Here is a 27,593-nt window from a genome sequence, read left to right as displayed (position 1 = left end):
TATGCTGTATGATGCTATGTCTTATCACTGAAACACTCCTGCCTTCAGGAAGCCCATGGCAGTTCTCTTGAAAGGGACACTGGCAAACCCTTTCTCCTTCACTACCTAAATTTTGGCTGCATACAGAAGCAGAGGTGACTGCTGTAAAGATGTTTATTATTTTCATTAAATTAAAGGTTTTTCTTCAACAGGAGCAATCTTTGGTTTGACTAATCAAAAGAGGGATGTAGGTGACAGGGACAACCCTTGCTAAGCTCTCATTTTAGCACAATGAAACATTGCAGCATCCATGCACCTGTTTACTGGGAACACCTGAGGAGTGCTATCTAAACTGTCTGTGGTCAGGGAATGCCCAGCTTAAAAACCCAACAAAAGTCTGGCTGTGAATGAGAGCTCTGAGTAACCCATCTCTAATGAAATCAGAGCCAACAGTATTCTCCTCATTTAAGAGAGAATACCGAGGAGAATACTGAAGAGGGAGAAATGTTTCATGTGTCTATATATATCAAAATTCTGCACAGCATCTACTTGCACCTTTAACTATCTCAGTAGCTTCATCCTTCTCCACTCCACAAACTCAGACTTTGGCTAGAAGTGCTGTAGGAGTCATTTGTTTAGATCTCAGTTTCCATCAAAAACACAAAGCAGTTCAGAGTAACTAAATTCCCAAGGTCATCCATGAAAACTGCAGGTCATGCTAGTACATACCAAGTATTTCAGGCCCTTTCTCTGCTCTGTTCCTTTGCTTCATCAGGAATTGTACAATAACTTTCATTAGACAAAACCAAAGCATTATTTATTTTGCATTTGCATCTTTATTCTACAACACAAGCAACATAAATAGTTTATACTTTTTGTTTTAAAATATTTCCATTTCAGAATTCAGTCAGAATAAAATATACACAAAATACAATTTGCAAGCCAGCTGACAGTGACTGCCCGACCACTGGACACCCAAGGACCATACAAAGCTAGCGGCACAACAGGACACGGTGGACATGGGGAAGTGTTCTTCTGAAGAAGAGCAGAAAAGTAGAGGGAGGAAACATGGATGAGACCAAGGAATTGCAGATAGGTATGAACTCAGCAGAAGGTAAACCCAATGTAAGCACTTGTTTGACAAGGTAATTTGAACAAGTCTCTCTTAAGAAGTACTATTGGTTCCTCCTGAATATACAGCTAGAGAGATTAAGTCCTGGGAATCATGCTTTGTGGTAAAATGCTTCCTCTGGCAGCCATCATCATGGAAATAGAATTTGATTTTTTTTTTTTAATTTTCAAACAGAAAAGACTTAGATCTTTGGTGAAACGGAGTGTCCACTCCCTTTGGCTTGCTTTCAGTTCTGGTTGAAGGGCCCACAGAAGTATGTTTGCAGTCTCACAAAAATGACAGAAGTGGGGGGAGGGGAAAGAGGCAGAGAAGAGAAAGTAGGAGAAACTGAAAGAAGGTCCTTGCTGTTGTCATTGCACACCTTCAGTGCCTTGCTCCCATCTGCTCTAGCAAACAGTGTGTGCTACAGGGCTCTGTCACCACCGTGCTCTGCCCTTCCTGCTGTTCTCCCTTTGGTATCAAGTCTTGTCTTCCTCTGCAGAGTGGGGGGCACAGGGGTCACAGCCTGATTGTGCAGGAGATATTTGTCCCTTGCTTGAACCTGTGTACCTGTGCCTGTCTGCCAGCTCAGCTCTCTAACTGCAGCTTGCTGCTTGTGGAACTGTGGCACTTCACCACAGCCCAGATGGACCAAATGCATGGACAGGAAAAAGGGCCCTGATGCTCCATGGGAGTCAGACAAAATTTATCAAAGTACATAAACCACCTTTTGAAAAGTGGGATGTTGGGATAAAAGGATTGAATAGATCCTGTTGCCATGTTTCTTAACCAAAAATGCTTTCCATAAACTCAGCTCCCTGATTCAATGTGGCAGTGTGGACTATGCAAACCTCAACTTGTGATTTTGCCAAAAATTGGAATTTGAGGGATCTGGTTCCACAGGCAAGCTCATTATTGCATTAATCCAGGATCATACAGAATAGCTCCACTAATATCCACAGAATTAGGGCATTTCTTCTTCCCTCTGCTTTTAGTTTTCAACTTGGAGACCTCTGAGAACTAAGTGAAAAGCCTGCTGCACACTTAGGCCATGTGTGTTTTCATTTTCTCTTTTTAAAAAGCCAGCACTGCTGGCTTCTAAATTTTTTGGCCAAAACTGTTTGTTTAGTGTCATTTTAGTGTCATATATAAAGTATGTGTTCTGAGGGGAATTAGTGGAAATGACTTCTTCCTTGCAGTTGTACAACTTCCGGAGTCGCAGGCATGTTGCTGGTGAGGGCTGCTGAAACCCCTTGGTGATATCCCTACAGAAGCCCTGCTCAAATAGGGAGGCTCAGTGAAGAGGGATCACTAGCTGCCACATGCTTTTATCTACATTGCATAAAATCCAACATTTGTGCTTCTGTGCATGGTAAATTGGTCCTTTACACTACAAGAAGAGAAACTTGGTAAATTGATGGTATCATCTTACTTTAACAATTGTGGAATGATCAGCAACTGAAAAAAACCCTATTTAATGTCATATACCTGTGCACAGGTCTTCCCATAAATTACTGTGACTGGAGTAATGAATAAATAGCCTGCTTAGACACCTTAGACATATCTTAGTATAAAGGTGGGGGAGGGGGGAGAAGGAAGCACTTAACTTCTTTTGTGAATTAAAAACAATTCAGCACTGAGAAATGGCATTTATTTCTAGAATGAATTGCTGAAGGTGACAATAGCCAAACCATATGCACAATTTCTCAACAGGCTCCTATACAGATGAGCTGGGTGAAAAATAAATCACTTTGGCTTGCTGGATCTGTGCAAAAGTGAGGGTTCTAGTTTTGCAGTATGGGGTTATGTGGGACTGTGTGCTGGTTTCCACGGATTTTTCAAGCAGGAGGTGTATGGAGGACAGCAGCAGAGAGGGTGACACAAAAAATTTTACAGGACTTCCCCTTTCCTGCGAACTTGTGAACCCGTATGTAGGGATTGAAGAATTCAAGGACTGAGTCCTGAGTATTAAAGATCCCTAGCTACTTAACTTCCATTGATTTTGACAGCTTCAGCACTTTGAGTGTGGGCCTGAGCTGGGAAGAAAGGTACAAAGTGGAGGCAGAACTTGTTTGCCACTGGGTTTCATACCAGTGCTGTGCTGGGCTTTGCAGTGTTGATACCAACACTGAGATGCTGCTATACAAAGTACAGGTGAAGATTGCACATGGTACTTAGAGGTGGGGGTTTTATCTTTGGTGGGTGAGATCTGTCAGTGAATTTTACATAAAGGTCTAAATTTTAAACAAAACTTGAAGCTCAAACTGAAAGGGAAAGCACCTTACAAGTCACAGGTGTAAACTGTGCTTGGCCTTGACATGAGCAAGCCACAGTGCAGATGACATAAATTTTTCATCTGTGATGAAGAAAAGCTGTGTTGCCTGTGCTGGGAGTTTTACACAGACCTGGGCAATACTTTCCTTGTATATCTTTTTCTAATAATTATTTCCATATGGTAAATTAAGTAAGTTGTTCTCAAATGAGTGTTTATCCCTAGGAAAGCATTATATCTGTATTTTAACATCATGAAAGCATGAAGGCATGTTAACCAGAGACAGTGGTGGTAATTCAATGGCTGCTGAATGCTCAGAGAAGGTACCAGAATAACTGTGGGAACGATTGCTGGTGTGACACAAATACATAACACAGCAGATAAACATATTACTAATGTGGATAGCTCTCTGAACATATGCTGAATGCCCAGAATATGGCAGTGATTGGAGCCACAGGTATCTGTACATATACATGCAAATCATCTCATACGACTGCATATGTTCACAGTGCAGAATGAAGCGCAAACATATGCAATGACCTGAGACCATGTAAGTTGGGGTCAAGCCCTGCCCCTGTTCTGTAGGAAAAGGATTGCTCTTCTGATGAGTGCTCTGCTTTTCCCAGCTTTAAATATTTGCACAGTGATGAGCTATTTCATGTGCTTAAAGGTTGTTGATGCTGGGCAGCAGCAACTTTCTCTGTTAGCAACTGCCTACAAGATTTTAAAATGAGATGTCCTTGCCTCTGCTGGCTGTGGTGGCCCTGAGGAGGGCAGTGAGAATTACGCAAAGGCAGCAGAGGTGCAGCTCTGGTACCTGAGAAGGATATCAAGCTACCACATTATATTTTTTAAAGCATTTCAGTTGAGCAAAATTTACTGGGCAATCATTTTTAAAAACAACCGGCCAGTTCAATTAAAAAAACCCAAACTCAACTCCTATAGAAATTTATGTGACAAAAAAAGCAAGGGCAAGAAAAGAGAAGAATGTGGTCATTAACCAAGGCAAAGAGAAAGAGCAAGCTCAGGCTGTAGTGCAGAGAGACTGGTTTGCTCAAGGTCCAAGCGTTTGGTTCAACGGTAAAGCTGCCAATACTCTGCCATGCATGAGGTTATAGAGCTAACAGTAAGGATTTGAATGGGATACACGTGTGAATACACATATGGATACAAGGACTACTACTGCTACTGACTGAGGTGCTTCCCTACTTACAAGCAGAAACAGAAAGGCCCCTGGAGCATGGACATGTACCTGGACATGACTGGGGTGTGCAGTGTAGGGAATTCCCCTTCTGAAGCTTAGGACAGGCTGATGCCAGCCCCCTTTTCCTGGGACTGTTCTGGCAGACTTCTCCTTTGGGCTAAAAGCTTGTTTTATGAGGTCTGAAGGCATCATGCTGGCAGTCATGAGCCATGAAACAGGCCACACAGGACCTATGAAATGGTGACATCACACATTTATTATTCTACTTCTTTGGGGATTACTGATGTCTACAGCTAAACTAGCAGAAAAACTGCTGAGAATCTGATGAGCCAACTAATTTTTTTTATTTGTTTATGTTTTGAAGGTGCATCAGAAAGCTTTAGCTTCTACATCTCATGGTTGTGGTTACTGAAGTGGCCATGGGCTGCTCACCTTTTCTGGTTAGCATTTTATACACACAAGGAAAAGGAAGAGCAGCACATGCTGAACTTTGCTCTGTAAATAATTGCTGCTTCAAATATTCCTTCTCCCCTCCTTCTAAATTACATTTCTGGAATTATTCAAAGTTACTTATGACCTTTTAGGGAGGGGTCTAAATAAGCAGAGGCACTGAAGGTGACAATGGGCGCTTAGTGCATAATTTGAAGGACAAAGCTCAAAACAGGCCAACAGCAACACAGCAAATTTACGTTTCCTCATTTTCCAATGTAGTATTTGTAGTGTAAATAGTTAAAATGAAATTACATTTTAGGCCAAGATGGTGGCTTATCAGGTAACACTAGGTTATACTGTGTTCATGAGCTTGAGTGAAGTGGTGGTAATGGTACTGGCACCCCAAAGGTTTTTTTTACTGATTTACAGAAGGATTTTGTATTGCAACCACAATGCAACCATGGTGTTTTCTAGATTTTAGGACCTCTTCTGTAGTCCTGAATGATTTCACTGGTACTGCTATCAGTTTTATTTCCCCTACATAATTTAGGGATTTGCTTTAGTTTTAGATCACTGCAGCAAGGATCTGCATCCATTCAATGCATTTTTAATTTAAACCATCAGAGTTGGCTGCTTTGAATATGGTTTATTATTCTGATTTCTGTCGTTGTCTAATTAATGTACTGCTTTAAAAGCAGCTCTGTATAGATGCCAAATAAAAACTTTAACAAAAAAATGTAACCACACTTTCACTCTACCTAAAGATGTATAAGAAAGACATGGCAACAGAAATCAAACTGCGCGACTGCTCTCCCAGATACCAAAGCATAATCTAACCTGTCCCTGAGGAAGTATTAAAACTGTTGGGGGAAAATTGACAATTGAAAACATTGTTGAATTAGTTATTAATGAAGTCAGTTTAGGTGGCAGAAAAGAGGTGTTTTTGCAGAATTTTAATGTTCTTTAAACAATTTAGCAAAAGGAACTTTTTAAAGCAAGAGAAACAGCATGACTGGCACTACACAAAGTAATGGGACAAATACTCCCTGCACAAGACTAGCAGGTGACAAATGGGAAGAAGGCAATGGAGGGAAAAGGCAGGAGGATAGTGTCAGACTCTCTGTAAACAAAGCAGCTTGGGAGATGGCTGTTCAGTGGAGCTTCTTGGCTCCCTCTGTTTTTCCAGGTTTAAGATGTTAAAAGCAGTTAGTTTTGCAAAATCCGGGCCTTATATAAAGAGATGACATCCTTAGGATGCTTTGGAGCAGGGACTGAAGCTGTATATTTAGTTGGCATGCACATTTTAAAAGCCTTGGGAGAACAGCATTAAGGGGTCACCCAAAATGAAAATAAATTCATTTTCAACAAGTTATCAACAAATGATATAGCATGGGAGTATGAGATGAAATGTCCCAAGGGCTGTGACAGAACTTGTGCAGCAAGGTAACCCTTGCTTTGTATAGTGTGAAAAGCATCACATATGCATTTGACAACACAATAGTCAATCCTCCCCCTTCTCCTCCCTCTTACTAATAACAGCAAATTGTAATAGTCCCAATGGGAGTGCTGCATGGAGGGGGGATGTACCTCCATGAGGATCTGTCATTTTCTATTTACAGCAGCAGACAAGAAATGAGAGAGAAAGAGGAAATATACCTCCCTTTCATACCATTTTCCATCTTGCTTCAGCTCCAAGTGGAAAGGCATTTAACAAAGGTGATAAGAGGTGCTCCTGGCTACAGCAGCTCGACATAAGCAAACATAAATTTCCAGTAGAATAACAGCTGCAGTGGTGCTTAAACTGGAACATTTTACTCTGCTTAGTTGAATGCTGGATACTGGCACATCTGGTATTTGCTGTGGTGTGTCTTCCCCACAGCTTCACAGGAAAGAGCAAAACAAACTTTCCTTTTGCCCTTAGAGGGAAGTAGACATGTGGCAAAATGCTCAGCTGTAGGCATAGGTGAAGAGGCAGCCAGGGTGGTGTTGCAGAGAGGGCAGTTTGACAGTGCCATTTCTCTTTGAGCAATACTCCATAAGAGCAATGAAAGGATCAATAGTCTGTGCTTGGTTCACCCATTTTAGACCTGGGATTCTTTAGCTACTCCAAATGTGACTACAAAGGCTCCTCTTGGAGCAAAATAAATTTCCACTTTCTCCAGTGAGCAACACATTTAGTTACTACGATAATCTTTAGCTGGCCATCCTCTCTCACGCCAATTTTTGAAGGAAGATGTTACCCTAAAAAATGTCACCTTCTTACTTGTCCTACAGCCCCACCTTTTCACTGACTTGGATTTAGTTATTTATTTTCTAAGCTAAATAGGTTTACTGACCTGGATTGACACCCCCATGACAGTTCCACTCACAGCTAACTAAGTGCGGAAGTTCTGCTGCAGTTTCTGGTGGCTCCCACTGCTGCAAATTTGAATGAAAATGAAGGCTAGGAAATGCACCTCTTCTGGTAGGAGCCTGATTTACAGGTTCTGGGTTCTTGGGCCATGCCAGATCCTCTAAACAGACTCATGCTTTGCCTCCTTTGCAAAGTGTGAGTGAGGGACACACAATCTCAGGTGGACAGACAATATAAATTGACAAGCTCGTTGTTTCTTAATTTCTCACCAACAAATAGGCAATTAATGAACCCCAAGTACTTCTTTGCTGTATACCTTGAATGTCTTCTGCCCTTTGCAATGAGCACAGCTTGGTTTAAATGATGATATCGTAAACCCGTCCCACTCTTCCCAGCCATTCCCGTACTGCCTGGCGGACACGGATGTCTGTCACGTGGCAAGTCAGCTGGCTGATACAGGGAAACACTGCTGGCTGCAGGGCTGTGAAAGTTTGGTCTGGCAGAGCCTGAATCTGGTTGAGAACTGTCAGCACCATGTTGGTCCATGCCTATGAAGAAATTGGATTTAAAACAATCTCTTTAGAAGACCTTTCTAAATAGGTGAGCCCAGTGGTTGAGGCAGAAAATAAGGTATTTGGTGTCTGCAGCCTCATGGAGCAGACTGAGTAATGCCAGCATATTCATTTAATGTTCCTAAATCACTTGACTTTGTATTGCAGGTATCATGCTCACCCTTTCCTTTTTTTTGTCCCACAGTGAACAAAACCGGTCAAATTTGATGCTTTCATTGATTTGTTCACTTGGACATGCAAGCAACAACAAGTTTTTGTTTAGCAAAAGAACCCATTATTTTTCTCTGGAACTAACAAAAAATCCCATTCTTAAGTACAAAAGCAACGTGTCCAGCAGCATAGCATTTTCAAAAGCCTTCAGTGGGCTACAGCCCATAGCAGTAAGCAATGAGTTTGCTGTAGGTTGTCAGTTCTCAGGATTAAGGGCAGTTTTGCCCCCAGTCATAGAAGCACTCTTGACAGCTGAACTAGTATATATGCCTGATGACACCTCTCTGAAAACTGACTTTCTTTTAATAGGGCAGAATTAGGTTTTTATTAATTCCAGCTCCTAAACAATCAGTCCTCATCATGAGGACTTAATTATATAATACAATATTTGACAAAAAGATTACAATAATGTAAAAACTGTATAGGTATGTTTTTATTTATTGCTATTATTATTAGCCTTCTACAAGAATGTCCTACCTGTATCTGGGCCTCTGCATCCCTAATAGATATATTCAGGGAGCTGACTGTGGACCCTGAACGGGGTCTCTTCTCTTGTCTCAGGATCTCTGGACCAGCACTGAATGAATGCCTCATTTGACCTTGATCTAGAAGATGTTGAGGCCGCTGGAGTACAGGTGAGTCTGGCCCTCTTGAACCCAGTAGTTCCCCTTTCTTTTCCACTTTGACCTCTTTGGTGAAGGACGTCATGGCCTGTTGCTGCTTTCTCTTCTTGTATTCTGTCATAAACTTGGAGATGGTTTTGTCAGTGGCTATGGTGTAAATTTTGTTACCTGCACTCTCCCACCATTCTTTTTTCTTGGTTTGCTCTTTTTTTTCTGGTTTAGGACTCAGGGGTGGGGGTAGCAGCAATATTTCTCCACTCCCTCCTCGAGGTGTCAAGCTGTCTCCCAGCTGGTCCCTGATTTGACTTCGGTCATCTTCTGATGGTGTGTCCTTTCCAGACAGCCCTCCAGTTGATGGGGTGGACGTTTCTGAGTGAAAAGATGGTAAAATGAAGAAAGAGTCACCTTTGAACACCGGAGGCTCCTCTACATTGTTCTCCAGGTCCAGGTGCATTTGGATGTAGTTGTTGCACAGTTCCATGCAGAGCTTGTGAAGCCTCTTGATCAGCCAGCCCCAGTCTGCATTGCTGACCGGCTGGACGCTCAAAGATGGGATTCGAGCCCTCCACTGCCTCTTCTCCTTCCCTCGTGGGGGACTGACCTGGGCAGTTTCTTCAAAAATGTCTTCATCTTCTGAAGAACACTGCTGTGAGGAGTCCGTGCTTCTCTCATCATCTTCAAAGAGGATCTTTTTCACTTGCTCTGCAGTGATGTTCTCCTGGTTTGTCAATATTGCACAAACCAAGGCATGGAAGTAGATGTTGAAGCTCATTGCTGACTGGCGATACAAGTTGGCAGCTCCACCAATGCCAGACACTTTTTTCAACAAACACTTCAGCCCAGGTCTGGTGTCAAACTCTCTGGCTGTTCTGTAGGAGTCCAGGAGTAAGTCAAAGATGACAGCCAGATTTTGCATGGAGATGTACCTGAGAAAACCAGCCAGCTTGTTTTCTGGTACTTGTATTGCCATTTTCTCCTCCAAGTTAGAAGGGCCTTTCACAAATTCTTCCAGTAAGATGTCATATAAATTCTGGAGCAGTACTTGGTGGGACAGCAAGCTCACCACTATTGTCCTGAAAGGAATACTTGGTAAACCAAGCATGGAAAGAAAAAAAAAAAATCACAGAATATTAAAATGGTGCATAGTGCTTGTACTAAGAATAAAAGCACACTAAGATATTTCAGCCTGCTATATCTGAGGAATTTATTAACACACAAACTATTCTTCCACCAACATGTCAGATAATCTTTATTTTGCCATGAAAAATTGGGGCCAAAACGAGTTTACTACTCAGTTTCCATTTCCACTAATGCCCAGGAGTACTTCTTAAAAATAAACCATGAAGAGGTATCCAACCAATAAAGAAACATGTACAGAAACATCGGCAGTGCAATGCAGCATGCAAAGAAGCTGAAGTCTGGCTGAAGGCACATTTCACCGCTTGCTTGTAAGACTTCAACTTGAACACTGAGAGCCTAGCACGGACATACCTATTTCTAACCCTGTTCCTCACATATGATACTGGGTGATTCTTAGCTGTGCTCCTGTTAGAGAGATGCTGGGAGTTGTTTTAGCCCTCACTGATGTTTGATTTGCACAGGGGACACAGCAATGGTAAATGCCTCTAACCAAAGTTTCAGGTCTTTCACCAGTAAATAACACTGAGAGGCTTACAGGCAAGCAAGGCCTGGAAAAAAGACAGGATTGTTGTTTGGTATCTCATGGATTTCAAATTATAAACCTATCTTAAGGTCTATTATTTACCCTATCTTAAGGTATTTTAAAAAGGTCTTTATGTAAGATTACAGGACAATGTTCTAAATGAAGTTGATGCACATAATAATACTCCGTTTGATGTGATGGGTCAAGTTTTAATTAACACAGCTATCAAGTAAGGAAGAGATTTTTCAGTTTGCTTGCAATACTGAAGTTTTAGGTCAATTCAAAGCAAATCTTCATGTAACATGAGAAGTTCAGTTGTAGGCCTTTGACATTTTTTGTTGCAAAAATTATTCTGCTTTCATTAAACAACTTTCAAAAGTGTTTGGGAACACCAAGACAAAAAACCTTTTTTTTTGAGAAAGCCTATCAAAACCCAATTTTCAGAATACAACATTTTTTTAAAAAGTTCAGGCAAAACTGTTATTCAGTTACATTCCCCGTGTCACTTTGCCTACCATGACACAGCTGATACATCAGTAAAATTTAGTAGTCGTATTATTTGACAGTGATAAAATGTTAATGATTAGCACATACAGTTGAGCTCCTTATGGGGAAGTAGTTTTCTGCTGTAAAAATCATTAGAGGCTCTGACTCAAAAAAGCTCTTAAGAGCATGTATAAAGTTAAATGAGAGCTTGCAGTGATTTCAAGCAACTAATCCTGTTCCAAAAGCAGAGTCAGGAATGAAGGAGATCTGCTTTCCTTGAAATAGCCAAAAAAGCAATTTACAAGGGCAGTATAAAGTACTGCTCAATCCCAAAAGAAACTGGTAGAGAACTACAGGTGAAAACACAATGCCAAAGCTGGTTAAGGATAGTATTTTCTTACTCTGTCCAAAGTCTCAAACTGAAATATATGATTATTTTTCAGGAAGAAGAAAAGCTCCCTTACCCCAGCTTCCTGTGAAACGATGCAGCATTAAGGAAACAAAACCAAAAGGGAGAAGTGAAACCCTGCTAAGGTTAAAGTAAAACTTTTGGAAAGGCCACATTAACTATCATGCATGATTGCCATATTACTGCACTGCTGTAGCAAATAATATGAAAACAGTGGCACAGTCAACTTGTGAGCTGTGTTTTGGTGAAAAAATGAGCATTGCTGGGACAACTCTTGGCTATGGACATATACACCTTTAGCAGGTGGTTGGACAAAGCACAGTGTGAGAGCATTCAGAGTTTGCATTAATTGCAAGCTTTATTTATTTGTTTAAAGACAAGCAAGATCCTTGCTGCCCTTACAAACACAGCCTGTTAGATTGCATGGCCTTAGGCACTATGAGAGGTGAATATTCCAGTCTTGCTTTGCATTCATGGTAACAAGAAGAATGACCTGCTAGCCTTTGGATAAAGTAGATATTTCCCTCTATAAAGGACTGGTTTAACCAGTGACTTCAAGCTTTCTTTGTCTCTGTGCAGGGGCCTGTTCTCTGATGGTGAGGCAACAGAGCACCTGCCCTTGGGGGAAAACTTCTGTACAGCAGTGTAAGAATAGAGACATCTTGCATGGCCTTTCTTCCTGTCCATCCAAAGAAGGACCATCACATTCTGGCTCCTTGTTGCAAGCAATAGTTTAGATTTAAATGGTATAAAACCATGTTCAGTATCTCATAAAAGACAATGTCATGCCATTACATGCCTTGCAATACAAACACAAACCCTGAATGCAGAATTCTGATTCTTGGCCCAAATGATCGTACAGCAGTTGTTTAAACAACCATGTGCAAGCAAAACAAAATATTCTTTCACAGGATCAGACTGTAGTGCAAACAGATGAGTTTCTCAGGTGGTAACATAACAGAAAGACTTCCACAAAAATAAAGTGCCAAGCAAAAACAACACTCCCTAGCTCAATGTTGACAGCTTTGCAGTTTTGGATGTGGTCTCTTCAGTTTATAATGCCCCAGTTCATCCTTTACCTTTTCCTACCTTCTTAACCAAGTAATACTGAATTTAAAAGACCCTGAGTGAAGCAGACATTGCATTTGCTAGCTGTCACTCAAACTGCAACAGTGTCACAAAACCTAATTTGATCAGTATATTCGTTTTTGTTGATGAGCCCTATGGGGAGGTATGATTTACCAGGCTCAGTTCACATCTCTTCCTGTTCAGCAATATTTTTATCTTGCTTTTAGTGACACAGTGTCTTCCTTGGAAGATATTTTACCTTCTCTGGTTATGCCCATTTGGTTTCTTATCTGGTGGCAGGTCAATGATGAGCACACACGACTGGGCGTGTTCAAACCCTTCCTTGTTGCTAGGGGTTTTTGGGGAGCATTGAGTCTCCAGCATGAAGACCTATAAAGCAACAAGTTACATAAAACAATCAGTTTAGCACTTGCAGTGGGTCTGAGGTGGGGGAGGGGCTGGGAATAGGATTTCCTGCAGTGTGAAATATCTGTCATTCTGAATTATTTTACAGTGATAGAGAGAATGCAAGGTATCCCCCCAGGGAGACCCTTCCTGGAGTATGCTACTTTGGTAAAACAGCAATGGGCTGCCTCCAGACATCCATTGGGGTGCAGGGCAAAGGACAGACATATTTTTCTTTGAACTTGTTTAAGGCATAACACCAAATGCCAAATCAAGCTTTCTGCTGTCTGTATGCTTCTATCTGAAAGCACCACGTACAGTGGAGACAAGGATCTGTTTGCACAGTTAGCCAGTTGCGCCTAGAAAGGTTGGTTGTTGGAAGGATTATTTTCAGCCATGAAGATACAACAGACACCTAATATGCAATCCTTGGGGGTGTGCTGTGATTTAATCACAGACACCAACTAAATACCAAGCAGCCATGAACTTACCACACCCCACACCCCATCCCTCTCAAGGATGGGGAGGGGAATCAGGGAAAAAAAGATAAACCTCATGTGTTGATATAAGAGTGATTTAACAATTTAAATAAAATACAGTAGTATCAATGACCACCACTACAAAAAACGCAAAAAAAAAAAAAAGGAGAAAAAAGAGAAGGAAATAAAACTTGTACAGTACAGTTGCCCATTACCCAATGACTGATGCCCAGCTTGTTCCTGAGCAGCCCCTGCCAGACAACTCCCCTCATTTACATACTGAGCATGACATCCTGTGGTGGGATATCCCTCTGGCCAGTCTCTACCAGCTGTCCTGGTCATGCTCCCCCCCAAGGCTTCTCATGTCCCTCCTTCCTGGCAGAAGATGGAAAACTGAATGGTCCTTGACCCAGTGTAATCACTATTCAGCAACAACTAGAACATCAGCGTGTTATCAGCTTTATTCTCAGACTAAATTCAAACCAACTACTAGGAAGAAAATGAACTCCATCCCAACCAAAATCAGTTCAGTGGAAAATAGGGAAACAACTTTCAATTGCTGTGGCTTTGTTTTGTAGCTTCATAGTTGTAGCAAATCCTCACTGCAGAGGACTCAGGGAGTGCCACTGACAGTGTCTACAAGAAAAGTATTAATGTTACATTCCCTGCTTTCTTGAGTTCTGCATCTTTAAAACTTAATTTAAAACACATTTTCTTTTCAAACAATGTCTCCCACTACACATTATTTGTGATCACCAATCCTGGTCTGTGTGTCTCAGATTTTCAAGCAGCATCAGAGTATGATTTATCAAGTCAGAAATTGACACCAAACATCTGCTGGCTGTTTTAATCTATCTGCTTTCCCAGGCTGAAACTGTCATATGGTATTTACAGTTTTATGGTACCCTGCAGGTCATTAGGTTCAGTCTGCTGTATTTCAAAGAACTTGTTTCATAAAACCACTTTCATAGAATGAATAACCTTCATTGTAGTCAAAAGAACCCTAAGAAGGTTCCAAGTTTGCTCTGCTGATTCTGATTAGGAGTTAGTGAATCATTTGTTAAACATCAGCATTATCCTCTAGTTCCCAGTAACCCTTCTTCTTCTTTGCCTATAAATACTTAGGTTTTTATAGAGAAAAATGCTTGGATAAGTTAATCAGATCTTGTTTTCCTATTTTCGTATCACCATATCTGTTCTACTGCAATTTTTGTCCTTTGAATTTATCATTCCTTAACAGAGTGTTCAGAAATCTATGTGACATTCTTGATGAGGATTCTTGATGAGGATTCAGTGACACTACTATTTCCCTTTCTGGTGTTTCTCTATCAGAAACATCTCCACTGATGTATGCTATCCTGGCAATTTTTAAAATTACATTACACAGTAGGCTCATTGTCAGTCCTCTCTAGATACCTATGCATTTTTTCCTATCCTAGGCATTTCAAATTCCTGTCTACAGGGCAACAGTTCTGAGGTTTTCTTTTTTTTTCCTAGTTTTTGTTAATTTTTCTGAATACTACTATTAGACTATTGATGTTAGCCCGGTGATGACAAAGTCTTTGCCTGTAGGGTTTGTGAGGAAGATGGTGTAAAAAAATACACCTTCATAAAGAAAAGCTCCAAGTTTAAAAGGTTTTCTGGCTTCCCCTGAAACATCTGTCAGTACCTGCTGTGCCATGGCTCTGATCCTCCAGTACTCAGCTTCAGCACTTGGTGAGAGGGAGGGGGCTGCCACCTTCACTTCACAGGCATCTCCACTGAAGCTTTCAGTACCACTGTGGAAATAGCCCAACAGGTTCTACAGAGAGACACAATATTAGAATTTCATTGTGCGGTAAACAAATGACTGTAGCCATGTCCAGCCTGTTTATGTGAAATACAAGATTCAGTGACCTCTGCCATCCCACCAGCTGGTCACCTGCCATCTAGAATTAATATATCCAATGTAAAGGCAGTTTTTTATGGATGCTGGTCTGCAAAGACTTCACAGGATGTTTTGTTTACAAAACAGACAATGAATTGAAAACTAGTCTATATGGAGCATGCAGCTACAGCAAAGCAACATTGTCTTCTACCTAGTTTTTGTAAATCCAGAGGAAGAAATTGATCAAAAGGGAAATTTTCACCTATTGAACTCTTCTGATTTCATACTGGCAAGGCAATTTAAAATAAGTCTGTACTGAAGGCTACTAGTGTGGTCTGTATACATTTAGAAAAAATTGATTTCAACCTCCACTGTATGATTACATTTTGACTGAAAGCAAAATGGCAATTTTACCTTTACTGGCTCCAGAGTGGCAGAGAATGCATCCTGCAAGGCACAACATGCAAGCCTCCACATCTCTTCAGTAAAAACAGGCCCTGCTGTCACCAACACATACCTGCAAGGACACAGGAAAATGTTACTATGTTCAAGAAGGAACTAGACAATTCTTACTTCTAAAGGGAGAAGGTTGAAAGTCCCCATCTTTGGAAGTGTCCAAAGTTGGACGGGGCTTTGAGCAACTTGGTCTAGTGTAAATTTCTCTGCTCATTGCAGAGGAGTTGAAATGAAGTGATCTTTAAGGTGCCTTCCAACCCAAACCATTCTATGAATCTATGAAAACAGAACAAAAGGCTTACTCAGTAGCTAGCTAATGTTATCCAACCTCCTCAGCTGTTATCCTGACCTATTTTTGTAATTACACTATAGTTTTGACTTTTTTTTCTCCTTTGTTTTTCCGCTTTAAGTAGACATCTTGCCACAAGAACCCCACACTATGTAACTGTACAAATGCAGTGCTTATTTAGATTACAACTGTAATAACCGGAAGACTGAGAAAGGTGCTAATTACCTCTAACACCTGTGAATGCCAAGACCCTTTTTCTTAAGGATCAATTATTGACTAACTATATATAAGTAATATGCAAGTGCTTTTTTGAGACTCATACATGTAGTAATGCCTAAAATCACAGGTTCTGAAGCACGCTGAAAACAGCAAGAAAAGGTTAATAAGTCCAAAATCCATTATTCCAGTAAAAAGACCCAAGATGTATTGTAGACTTCTTTTGAGATGTTAACCAGCTTATCAGTCCACAAGTTCTTCAAAGACATAGACATCTTTTTTGAATGTGCTAAGAGTGAACAGGTTGGGTTACCTGATACAGGAGCAGCCAACTCTGGAAATAATTTCTGTTGGTTCTGCTACACAGGCTACCAGTAACTTGAAAAGATCTTTCAACATAGTATTGATCATATTTTCATAACCAATATCTATAAGGAAAAAAACACAGACTGGTTTTAACATCATTGCCTAATCATTATAATTACAGATAAACGGTCTTGCTACACTTACTGCTGTTCAGAGAATTTGCAAAACCAAATGCGTTTTATGCAGCTATTGAAACATGCATTGCATCAAGCTGAAAGAAGAACAATCCTTTTTAAGTTAACAACACAAAATGTCTGGACTGAAGTGGTATAGGAGAAATTATCTTAGATCCTGTTTCTGATATTCTAGTTCCTTATGATCAAAGTCTTTGTATCTTCTTTTGGGAACATACTAAAGATTATGATCTTTTAATTTTGAAGATAGCCCTGCTCTGAGAAGGAGCCTGGTCTAAATAATTTCAATGAGTGTCTTACAATTTTTTCCCCCATAACTCTAAACCCTGTAAAGAAAAAAAAAAATCTCAATCAGAAATTTTTAAATCTCCTCCTATTTTATGTTTGAGCAACCAAAAAAGCAATGAAACCACCTCCTCAAGTGGTTCAGCAACATGTCACTGATGACAGTAGAAATGACACTACAATAACATACCTGAGTGTATGAAATTCTGAATGTGCTCCACTACAAGTTCACTGGAAAGGCCAATGGCATGCTTGAAATTAGAAGATGCGACATCCCAGTAAGAGTGGTCACCATGGCTGCGATGGAGCCAAAGAGACATCGTGGGAAGAAGAAGATGTACAACTGCATAAATGCCAAATCCTGGTCCTTAAAATAAACACAATAATGGTTGTATGTACTTGCTTACAAAGCCTATATGCTCAGTAAATTTGCTAACTTGTTCCAAGCTGAAGCCTGAGGTAATGCTGAAAGAAAGAGGTTCTGAAACTTTTTTGTGGGATGAGAGTGGCAAAATTTGGATGTAGTTATGAGGTACATTTAGCCAACTGTTTATCTGCAGTCTTTCCCAGCAGATCTGCAGGATTATGTAATTTTCTCTTCCATTTGCTAGACACAAAGCAAACATTTTCTGTGGCTAGCCCATCGATAGAGTACCACACCTCTTTATTGTGCAATGAATTTAGGCATATGTTCAATATACTCTTACAAGATGCCTTTTGTCAACAGAATAATGGACTAAGAGGAACAACTTATCAGATCTGAGAAAATCTCTTTCTGGTAGAGAATGTCTCTGTGCAGCTTTAACACAAGTAACATACTTCACAGAAATGGCTTAGGAGTCTAAAATGTTTGGTTAGGTCTCCACTAGCTCACATTTCATCAGGCCCTTTCATTACCAGGTGTCTTGGCAACGTCCCTTAGCAACTCAAAGAGCAGATCCAAAGTAGGAGGCTGGTGCTGACGGGGACAGTTGGATATGGCAGTTGTTAATTCTTCCAGCAGAATAATCCAGACATTGATAAGGCCTACAAGTAGAGAAAGAAAGATTAAAAACCACGACTAAGATACTGCTTGACACAGGTGAAATTTGCCCTTAGAAATTATGGAAATTAATAAATTAAGTAACTTAAGGATCATGGCTCTTTCATGTTTACTGTTGCCATGTAATGGTTGTGGTCCACAGCCATTTTTGAAATGATGGTTTCCTTTTCCCTCCCTTTTTATCAAGTTTGTGTTTTGTCCCATCCTTCCTCATCAATACACACCTTGTTCTGGTCATACTTTACTATTCCTACTAGCTCAGTCTCTTTAACCTTGTGTAAAACATCCCACAAAAATACATAAATAAAATCTCATCTCATTACCATTGCAAATGCTGCCCAGAATAGATTGTACTCTCTTAGGTTATGCTTTAAAGTAGGACTCCTGAGGAGACTAGCCATAATTTAACTGGCTCTATTTGGTACTCAGGACTGAAGAGTAAAAACGTCTCATGCAGTATGATCAGGCTGCTTCACATGTCATCTTTAGATGTTGAAGAGGTCACAGAACTGGACAACTGCCAGAACAGCAGACAGGATACAGGTGAGCTCTCATCTATACTGGCAAGCAGATATCCCCTAAAATATTACAGGATACAACTAGTATTCAATGCTATTTTGAAGATGGTTAGGAATTGCTGCCCTTTAATTTTTCACAGATCCCTTAAGTATCTGCTAGTTCCTCATGATAACATGAACAACTGGAAGGATCTTGCACATTACACTCTTTAAATCCCCTTAAAAGGCTATGGGTTTATTAGGCTAAAATGGATTTTACTTTGGTTCACTAATAAGCTCCTGTTGTCTGCCACTGGTAGCTTTGCTGATGTAGTCTATATCTTAATGATGCTTGTTAGCTAATTATGTTCTAAAAGCAATACAAGAGGGAACTTTTTTTAAGATTAACTGAGCTTGCTGACTGCAAGGATCTTCCTGAGAAACAAGGAAAAAACAGTGGCATCATTACTTCGTAACTAGGTTGACGATTTATTTATTCACAGCACTTTTGGAGGGTAGTGTTGTGCCCTGTTTTGAGTCAGTTAGACTTTAATGATACTTCTGAATAGAGTCAAATATGGATGTTTTCCAATCTGGGAGAACTGAGTATCTCTAAAACACCCTCCTGAAGAGTCCAGTATGAAATCAAATACAGTATAAAAATATACTGCAAATATGCCAAAGTAGGTTAAAACATTTTGTCTCATCCTGCTACTGACTTTGAGCACTAGAGTGCCAGGTGAAGACCGCCTTGTGCCTTTGTAAAGTCAGTTTGCCTAGCAACATTCTAACACCACTGCCATGTAAACAACAAACTGGGTCACAGTCTCAGGGCACAGCTCTGACAAGAACCAAAAGGTTTATTTGCTGCAGGGTGGTACTTCTGTTTACAGCAAGAGACTGACTGGCAGGGTCACTTCAGAACAGTAGGCAACTGAGGTGAGAAGACCCTAGGCCAAGTTCCAAGTCTAATTCAAAGCAGAGGCTTCAATGACTTGGGTCCCCTACATCCCGGGTGAATATCCTAAAACCCCAAGAGAGAAAAACCAAACCAAACCCAGCATAGGAAGAAGTAAAAGGCTGTTTTGTGAAAAACTAGGATTTGTGACTTTCTGGTTTCAGAGAGCAGCTTTTCTCTCCTTTATCCAGGGTAGCAGGAACAGGACAATCCATGTCGTGGAAGAGTCTAGACAAAAGTGGTACCAAGGGCCAGTCTGGGGAGGTACATGAATGAAATGCACTGGATTCAGCCTGCTTTCTGCCAGACTACAGTTGACTCTTTACAGAGGCAGCCTGGTTGGAACAGCTCAGTAGTCCACATATTCAGAAGTGACTGTGAAGCAAGGGGTTAAGTTAGAAATGTAGCTAGTAAGATGAAGGCCATATATTTTGATTGAGGGCTTAACAAGGAGATTAAGAAAAGAGTAATTATTACCAGATGGGGATAATTGAAGAAAAGACAATATATCATGTATTTGACTTGTATGTATTCTTAGAAATGACAGAGAACATATGAAGTATTGTAAAAGGGTAGGAACCACAAATACACCTGGCTTCTAACAATGTCTGGGCCCAGCAGACGGAGTTTGGACCATGACCAAGGGGTCACAAAGTCCTGGCAACCAGATAAAGGTGAAGAATTTACCATAAGGAAGACCTCTTACTTCATCCTCAGAAGCCCACTGACCCATTTCAAAGCCCACTGACCCAATTCAAGAAGATGACCGCGCAGCCGTAATGAACATTCAGCTCATTGTAATACCAAGCAGGAGCAGGTGATGCATATGTATAGGTGTCTGTATGTCTTTATGAATATGTAGAGCTTTTGCAGATATATGGAGAAGCTGCAGTTTTGGAAATTCACACATCTTTGGAGGACTATCTCCCAGTGTGCCCAGTATACTGAATAAACATGCCACTTTTCAACTTTAATTAGTTGAAGAGTCTTCTGTCTGTGCATCATTTTGGCAACTGCAGCAGGACTCCCCTGTTTACTGCAAGACCAGGCTGGGCTGTGGACACCTCCAGGTGCCACGGGGATATTCCTGGAGCCACTGGGATATTCCTGGAGAGACCTCTGCTCCCGGTCTGCTCATTGTGGGGACAGACAAGACCTCTGGCATTACAAAGGGTATGTTTACAATTATAGAAATTAGTCTCTAAATTGTACGTACGCGTAGCTGAGGGGACAGTTGGTAAGTCACAGGGGAGGCCTTGTGTGCAACATAAGCCCATAGGTTTGCTTGCAAGCATTGAAGGGTTTGGTTGCTGGCTAAAGGGTAATTTCCCATGTCGAGGGGACCCACTAGCAGTTCTGGGGTGAACTGGGCAAATTCCTCTGTATTGCTGCTATTCTTTTATTTGTTGCTATTTTTGACTCTGTGTGTGTGTGTGTATTTGATGAAATATGCGAGTTTTGATTCTTGCTATTGGAAATCATAGTTGTCACTATTTTTGAGGGATATTGTGCCTTTTTGAGGTAATACTACTATCTTGTGTCAAAAGGTATAGTTGCAATGAGCTGGTAACTAGCTCATTTCTAAGACAACACTGCTATCTTGTGTCAAAAGTAATACTTGCAACTAGTTGATTTTTTTAGTTGGTGTTTTGGTTTTTGTATTTACTGTGATGTTTGTTTATTTTTGATAAATTGCTAGAGGTGGCTGGCGAAGCTTGGGCTTTAGCTGCAAGGCCTCAACTGTCCAGAGAGGCACTCTTTAAGTTGCTTGGCCTTGAACCAGACGAGTTCTTGGCTATAGGAGGAGACTGGGAGGTTAAAAATCACAGGATGGAAAGACAGAAAGGGTGTTTTTAGGGGGAAGATATTCAAGCTGAATGAACTGTTATTTAGCTTTTCACTGGGAGTTACCCCCAGCCGAGGATAATCTCAGAAATTTGTGGAGATAGAGAAGACCAGGAGTAACTTCTTGCTTTTTGTGTAATCTGACAATTTTCTATTGGGTACCTGGGTAGGACTATGCTTGTGTCCTTCTCCATTGCAAGAGCTGCAATAGAAGGTGGCATTGTATATTTACAGGCGGAGACCCGTGTGCTCCAGATATTTTCCAGAATCAGAATTCCCACAGTACTATCACTGGGAGAGAGCACATACGGAACGTGAGATAGTGAATTTAGTCTGTGGAAAAGGTCGTCCCAAGAATTTAGATATTTCTGAAGAAGATTGGGAACAGTGCAAAATGAGTTGGGAGGACAACCCCCGTGGTTTAGTTCTGATATCTGATATGGGGTTGCGTTTGTGGAATTCCTGCCTGTAGTGAGAGCAATATTTTGTGTAAGATTAATTACAGTGTGGAATTTGTGTAGAAGGCTGCTATTATTTCTGCCGAGGGGCAGACAAGGACAATTTATAGGCAAAAGGTCAGTTGAGACCTAGAGTTAGGAAAGTCTGTGTAGAGTGCTGGTGTGGTTTTGAGATTTGTGTGCAGTTTTGGTACATTTTCCCCCTGAGAAGGGAAAAGGGGAGCTGTGGTGAGCTGCACAGTGAAGTGTGTATACATATGGGCTGTTTTAACCATGGCTAGGAGAATTAAAGGAATCCCTCTCACACAGTGGTTCGGACTTGATCCATGGGAATTTGTTACTCCGGTGAATCACAGAATAGATAAAAGAAACTAATGGGTTTACCTAGAAGGATTATATAAGACTTCTGGGGGCCATTTAGTGTCTTTAGATTGGGAATTTCCTACAGTAGAGAGTGGAGAACTTCATGAAGGGATACATGGGATAGCTTGCCTCTGCGGACGTTTCTCTGTAGCCCCTGGTTCATTTAGAGGTCAGCATTGTGCATGGGTGTTATTGAAATATAATATTTGTGCAGGATGATATTACTGATATTCTGCAGGGCAGCAAAGCGAGTGTGCCCTGGGTCAGTGGAAACAATGCCTTAATCGAGCTGATTTTGAACCAGAGATTTTAAAGTTGGTGTGTCTGCAGTCACACTTAGTACCTGAAGATTGGGTTGTGTGAGAAGAAAACTGGGAAAAGATTGCAAGATTTTGTGATGCAAAGTTTAGGTAGAGAGAGTGAGAAATAAGTAGCTGAAATGTCCTATGAATAGAAATAGAAATTGGAGGAGACCGAGTTTGGTACAGGTTGCTTGTCCAAAGGGCTGCCCTTGTGAACCCTGGGTTTGTTTCTGCTGCATTCAGTGTGAAGAGCTGTGGTACAGACAGACATTTAGGTGGAGGTGACTGAGACAGACACTTTGTCATTCGTGTTATTCTAAGGAGACAAAGACCACTCAGAGAGCTATAAAGATTTTTTTGGCAACCGGTCGTGAGGGCCACGAAAGTAACAGGTTGTTTGAATCATTGAAGAAGGGAGTTTCAGGTAATTTAGGGAAGCCAGCAGAATTAAATAGAACTGAGTGTGCTCAGCCTCTTTTTATAAATTGAGACTTTCAAATTAAGACGAAGAGTTTACATAACGTAAAGAAGCGCTGGGAAAAGAAAAATGGGAACTAACCAGAGTAAAGAAATTTCTAAGGCTAGTCCTTTGGGTTGTATTTTGGCACACTGGAAAGAATTGGTGGGCCATGGAGGAACTGAAAATAAAAGGAATTTAATTCCATTTTGTAAACAGGTGTGACCACTTTATAGGCTAGAAGGACTTGTTAGATGGCCACCAGCTGGAACCTTAGACTGTGACATTTTATTGCAGCTGATGTTATTTTTAAGAAGGGAATAGAAATTGTAGGAAGTAACATATGCTGATATGTTTTTTACTCTCCGGAATCATCCTGAGTGGCAGAGAGATTGTAGAATTAAACCTCCCTCTGATCCCCTAGTATTGGCTCTTGAGAAGAAATAGAGGAAATAGAGGGAAATCCAAATGATGTCGCAGTACTTGTTCAATAAATCAACATTGAACCCATCCTTACAAAGTTTATCATAAGGAGGCACAAGAACAGGAATTAGCTGACCTGTTTAGGCCTCCTCCTAAATGACAAGAGCGATCAGGAGAGGATGCAGACTTGGAAGGACTGGCGACCCTAATTCCAACTCCAGTTCCTTCTCCCCCACATAGCCCCACAGCATCTCAGACTAGGAAGCAAGTAAAGGAAGCATTAAAGGAACAAGCTGAGCTCTCTGCTCCTCCACTTACTATTGAATCACATAAACCATTATTAGTGTTATATCCTCCAATACATAATAGTGACAGTGAAGATGAGGAGCCCTCCCCAAATGGTGCCATGGCACCACCGACCAGAAAATAAACAAAAGAAATAATACAAGCACCTTTATGGGCGGCAATAGCACCTGAAGTAAGGAGGATGTTAGTTAAAATCCTGTTTTCTACAATTGACTTAGAGGCATGGGAAAGGCTTGCCAAGAACTACCGAAGCAATCTGATAGACACCGCTAGAGGATTAAAATATATGATGAAACAACACAACCCAGATTGGGCTGACATTCAATTACTGTTAGATGCTTTGACTGAGACAGAGAAGCAATTAATTTTGAAAACAGCCAGGAATTTAGTAGAGGATGCTTGTAGAACAGCACAACTTGATGTTAAGGAATTTTTCCCCCTCCAGGATCCATGATGGGATCCAAATAAACCAGAAGATTTGGCAAAATTTGAACATTATCGGGACCTTATAATAAAAAGAATTGAGAGGGTAATTTCTAAAACCATAATCTGGCTGGCCCTATATAAAGTGAGACAAGGTCCTTCTGAAAGTCCTTCTGAATTTTTAGATCACTTCCATAAGGCAATGCGTCATTATACATCTTTAGATCCTGATTCTCAGGACAGGATACAACAGTTAGCAAATTTGGTTTTGAGACAGTACACAGGGGACATTAGGCATGAGCTTCAGAAGATCCAGGGGCCAATGGGGTGAAATTTAGAAAACTTATTAGAAGAGGCATGGAGGGTTTTTAGCAACGGAGAGGAAGGATACAAAGAAGGGATGAGAAAACTAGTAGAAGTAGTGAGAGAAGGAGGAAAAGGGAGATATGGGTAAGGACCACCAAAACAAGGTCTGCCTCAGCTTGGGAAAGATCAATGTGCAGGAAAATTGGTCACTGGAAAAACCAATGTCTGGAACGGAGAGAAGGCTATGAACAAAGAAGATGAAACCCCAAAAGGGAAGGGGTGGTTGTGCAGGTCAAAGCAGACTGAGGGGGACTGGAGGGTCTCACTCTAGTGAACCCTCTGGTTAAAATCAAGCTAGGGAATAAAGGAAAGAAAATGAGGGTTTTGGTAGACATGGGAGCAACATATTCGATGTTAAATAAAGCTTTAATGCCTATATAGACAATTGTGTTATAGTAAAGGGGGCAACTGGCCAATCTGAAAAAGCATATTTTTGCAAACCATTAAAATATAAACTTGGAAAGCAAGAGGGAATTCACAGATTTTTGGATATGCCCAGCACTCCAAAGGCAGTGCTGGGTAGGGATTTGTTGGAGCAGCTAGAAATAAAAATCATATTTAAAAATAGGGAGGTTATTTTGGAGGTTAAAGACCAACAGTATGTAGAAATGTTGAGTTTAATATTACATTTAATGAAACAATTAATAAGACCAGTACTGAAGATGAAGAAAAGGTTAACAAGAAAATAATGGATCAGGTATTTCCTGAGGTATGGGCTTCTGGTGTATCAGGAAGGGCAAGGAACACACCCCCTGTGCAGGTCAGGCTTAAGAAAGGAAAGCTACCTGCGAAGGTAGCTATCATGCATATCAAGGCACACCAGAAAGTGAGCTCTGAGTGTTTCTGAGTGAAACTGGAAGGTACCCCACTCAGCTTTAATTCCAGATGGACAAATTTCTCTAGAAGGTGAGCCAAAGTATAACAAGAAGGACAAGAGACTTACTGAGACTGAGAATGGGAAATACAATCAGGAAAGATGGGCCATTACACAAGAAGGGAAAGGAAAACTTGTAGTCCCCTCCTATTTGTTATGGTCACTATTAAAAGAGGAGAATCAGAAAACCCAATGGGGAATAGACACTTTGTATAATTATTTAAAAGATAGGATTGTAGCCAGAAATTTACAAGGTACAGTTATTCAAGTGACCGAATAATGTAGTCTTTTGCCTCCAAACTAAACCCCAAAAATATTCCCAAATCAAAACTTGGACAAATTGGAAGAGGCTATGGGCCTGGGCAACAGTGACAAACTGATTTTTCAGAACTTCCCAGGGAAGGGGGTATCAACATTTATTGGTATTGACAGATACCTTTTCAGAATGGCTGGAAGCCTTTACTTCCAGAACTGCCAAGGTGCAAGAGGTAACTAAAGTACTGTTACAAGAGATAACAGTATACCATGCTTTGGAGTTCCAGCCACAATATCTTCAGATAGAGGGCCACACGTCATTTCAAAAATTGTACAGCAAATTGGCTGCTAATTGGGCATATATTGGGAACTTCATACTCCATATCATCCCCAGTCAAGTGGCCAAGTGGAAAAAAAGAATCATTTAATCAAGCAACAAATTATAAGGCTATGGCAAGAAGCAAAATTACCTTGGGCCCAGGCTCTTCCGTTAGTATTACTTCAAATCCAGACTACACCAAGGACAAAAGAAAAATTAAGTCCTTTCTGAGATATTATATGGAAGGCCACAGGGGGTACAAGAGGAAACACCAACCCCACCAGGGGAAGAAACGCTACACAGCTACACGATGGCCCTAAACAAACAACTCAGAAATTGAGAAGCATGTGGCTGGGATTTGGAGCAGGGAATTAGAAGGACCAGTACATGACATACAGCCTGGAGACTATGTATATGTCAACTCTTTTGCAGAGCCACAGTGGAAGGACCATTCCAAGTGCTTCTCATCACTTTTACTGCAATCAAGGACAAAGAACAGAATACCTGGATCCACCATACGCGAGTGAAAAAGGATCCAGAAGGTGTTTGGAAAGTTACACTGGGTGGTAATGAACTGAAATAAAAGCTTACTTGGGAAAATAAGTACATTGTAAGAAGAAAAGTTAATCTAGTTTGTATTTAAAATTACTTTGTTTCAAAGAATGGCAAGTGTAATTTGGAAATTTGTGGCCTTCATGATCATAGCTATGACCATGACCAAAGTTAATGCAATACCACGTATGTACAATGCAACTGATATACACACTTGTCGAGGAAAAGCTTATGACTTTTACTCCCGTAAGGCTCTGTCAAAAATGCTGAGAGTCACGAATGCATCTGTTTGGGAAGGGAGAAATGTCTGGGGATGTGAATATGCGTTTGTTCAGGATGGGTTCCATGAATTCTACCAAGAACCAATGGAACTCATCTGGATTAGCCCTGAATGTTGTGACAAATGCTTAAGCAACTGTCCTGAATTCAGACTCAAAATAGAAGGATGTGCAGACAAGAACCACAGAATTGACTACAATATAACTCAAGTCTGTGTCGTTCCTTGGAATCATAGAATTAGAACATCCAGAACAACCAATTAGCCTCTACCAAGACAGACTGCCCATACTCGGACTACACTCATCCAGACCCTAAAAAAGATTATTTGACCTATAATTACCAAAATTGGACCATATGCTATTAAAAAGACAGGAATCCAAAGGCTACTGCTTAATCCAAAATGGTCCCTGAAGTGGGTAGAAATGGCAATGCAGGTAAATGCTTCTGCCATTAAACTGGAGCGTACCCCATTTCTTAAGACCTCTTTTATGGATGAGACCACTTGGTTACAGAAGTGTATACCATATATGATCAGACGAAAAAGAGATTTGACTGGATTATTAAGAACAGGACTGGGGGTTTTGAATGCAATGGATTCAGAGGTATTAATGAACAAATTAACTGCAGCTGGTAGTGACACAAGTAAGTCACAACAGCCTTTACAAAAAAAATCTCCTTTATTAGCTTTAGGTACCAACCAGTGGAAAGTGTCCAAGATACTACCAGAATGGGAAAATATAGAAGAATGGGACCATGAATTGATAATCAACACCTTGGGTACTGAGAATATTTCTTTAGCTCTTAGGTGTGTACAAGCACAATTATGGATGCAATCAGTGGCTGCCTCAGTTATAAAGGAAAGTGGAGAAGGCACCTTTCCTACTGAGATCTGCAAAATTGTTTGGGATAAGAAAGAGAACTTAATCTTGGTGGGTTTTGGTCAATTTTACCCATGATCCTGTCACAAGTGTAGTACTGCTTTTGTTTTGACTATA

The 27,593-nt window shown here is 40.7% G+C and overlaps 1 protein-coding gene across 3 annotated transcripts in view; it reads right to left on the bottom strand.

Annotated features, from left to right (window-relative positions):
- Window positions 1-795: 795 nt before the first annotated feature.
- ARFGEF3 (ARFGEF family member 3) overlaps window positions 796-27,593 on the bottom strand; it is a 96,283-nt gene continuing 69,485 nt past the window's right edge. For 2 of the 3 annotated variants that reach the window (XM_030945156.1, XM_030945157.1), the window contains 8 exons: window positions 17,777-17,905; window positions 17,070-17,246; window positions 16,408-16,522; window positions 15,548-15,650; window positions 14,936-15,067; window positions 12,642-12,772; window positions 8,611-9,841; window positions 796-7,899 (listed from right to left, as the gene is read on the bottom strand). In XM_030945156.1, coding sequence (XP_030801016.1) covers window positions 7,708-7,899; window positions 8,611-9,841; window positions 12,642-12,772; window positions 14,936-15,067; window positions 15,548-15,650; window positions 16,408-16,522; window positions 17,070-17,246; window positions 17,777-17,905 — 2,210 coding nt within the window. In that variant the 3' untranslated portion in view covers window positions 796-7,707. Of the gene's footprint in view, window positions 7,900-8,610; window positions 9,842-11,369; window positions 11,379-12,641; window positions 12,773-14,935; window positions 15,068-15,547; window positions 15,651-16,407; window positions 16,523-17,069; window positions 17,247-17,776; window positions 17,906-27,593 lie in introns of all 3 variants that reach the window. The other variant, XM_030945155.1, reaches the window with a different exon arrangement.

The sequence above is a fragment of the Camarhynchus parvulus genome, chromosome 3 (genome assembly GCF_901933205.1).
Source record: "Camarhynchus parvulus chromosome 3, STF_HiC, whole genome shotgun sequence".
Classification (NCBI taxonomy): Eukaryota; Metazoa; Chordata; class Aves; order Passeriformes; family Thraupidae; genus Camarhynchus; species Camarhynchus parvulus.
Note: the sequence above shows the minus strand (reverse complement) of the source record. Positions and strands in the feature narration are given on the sequence as shown.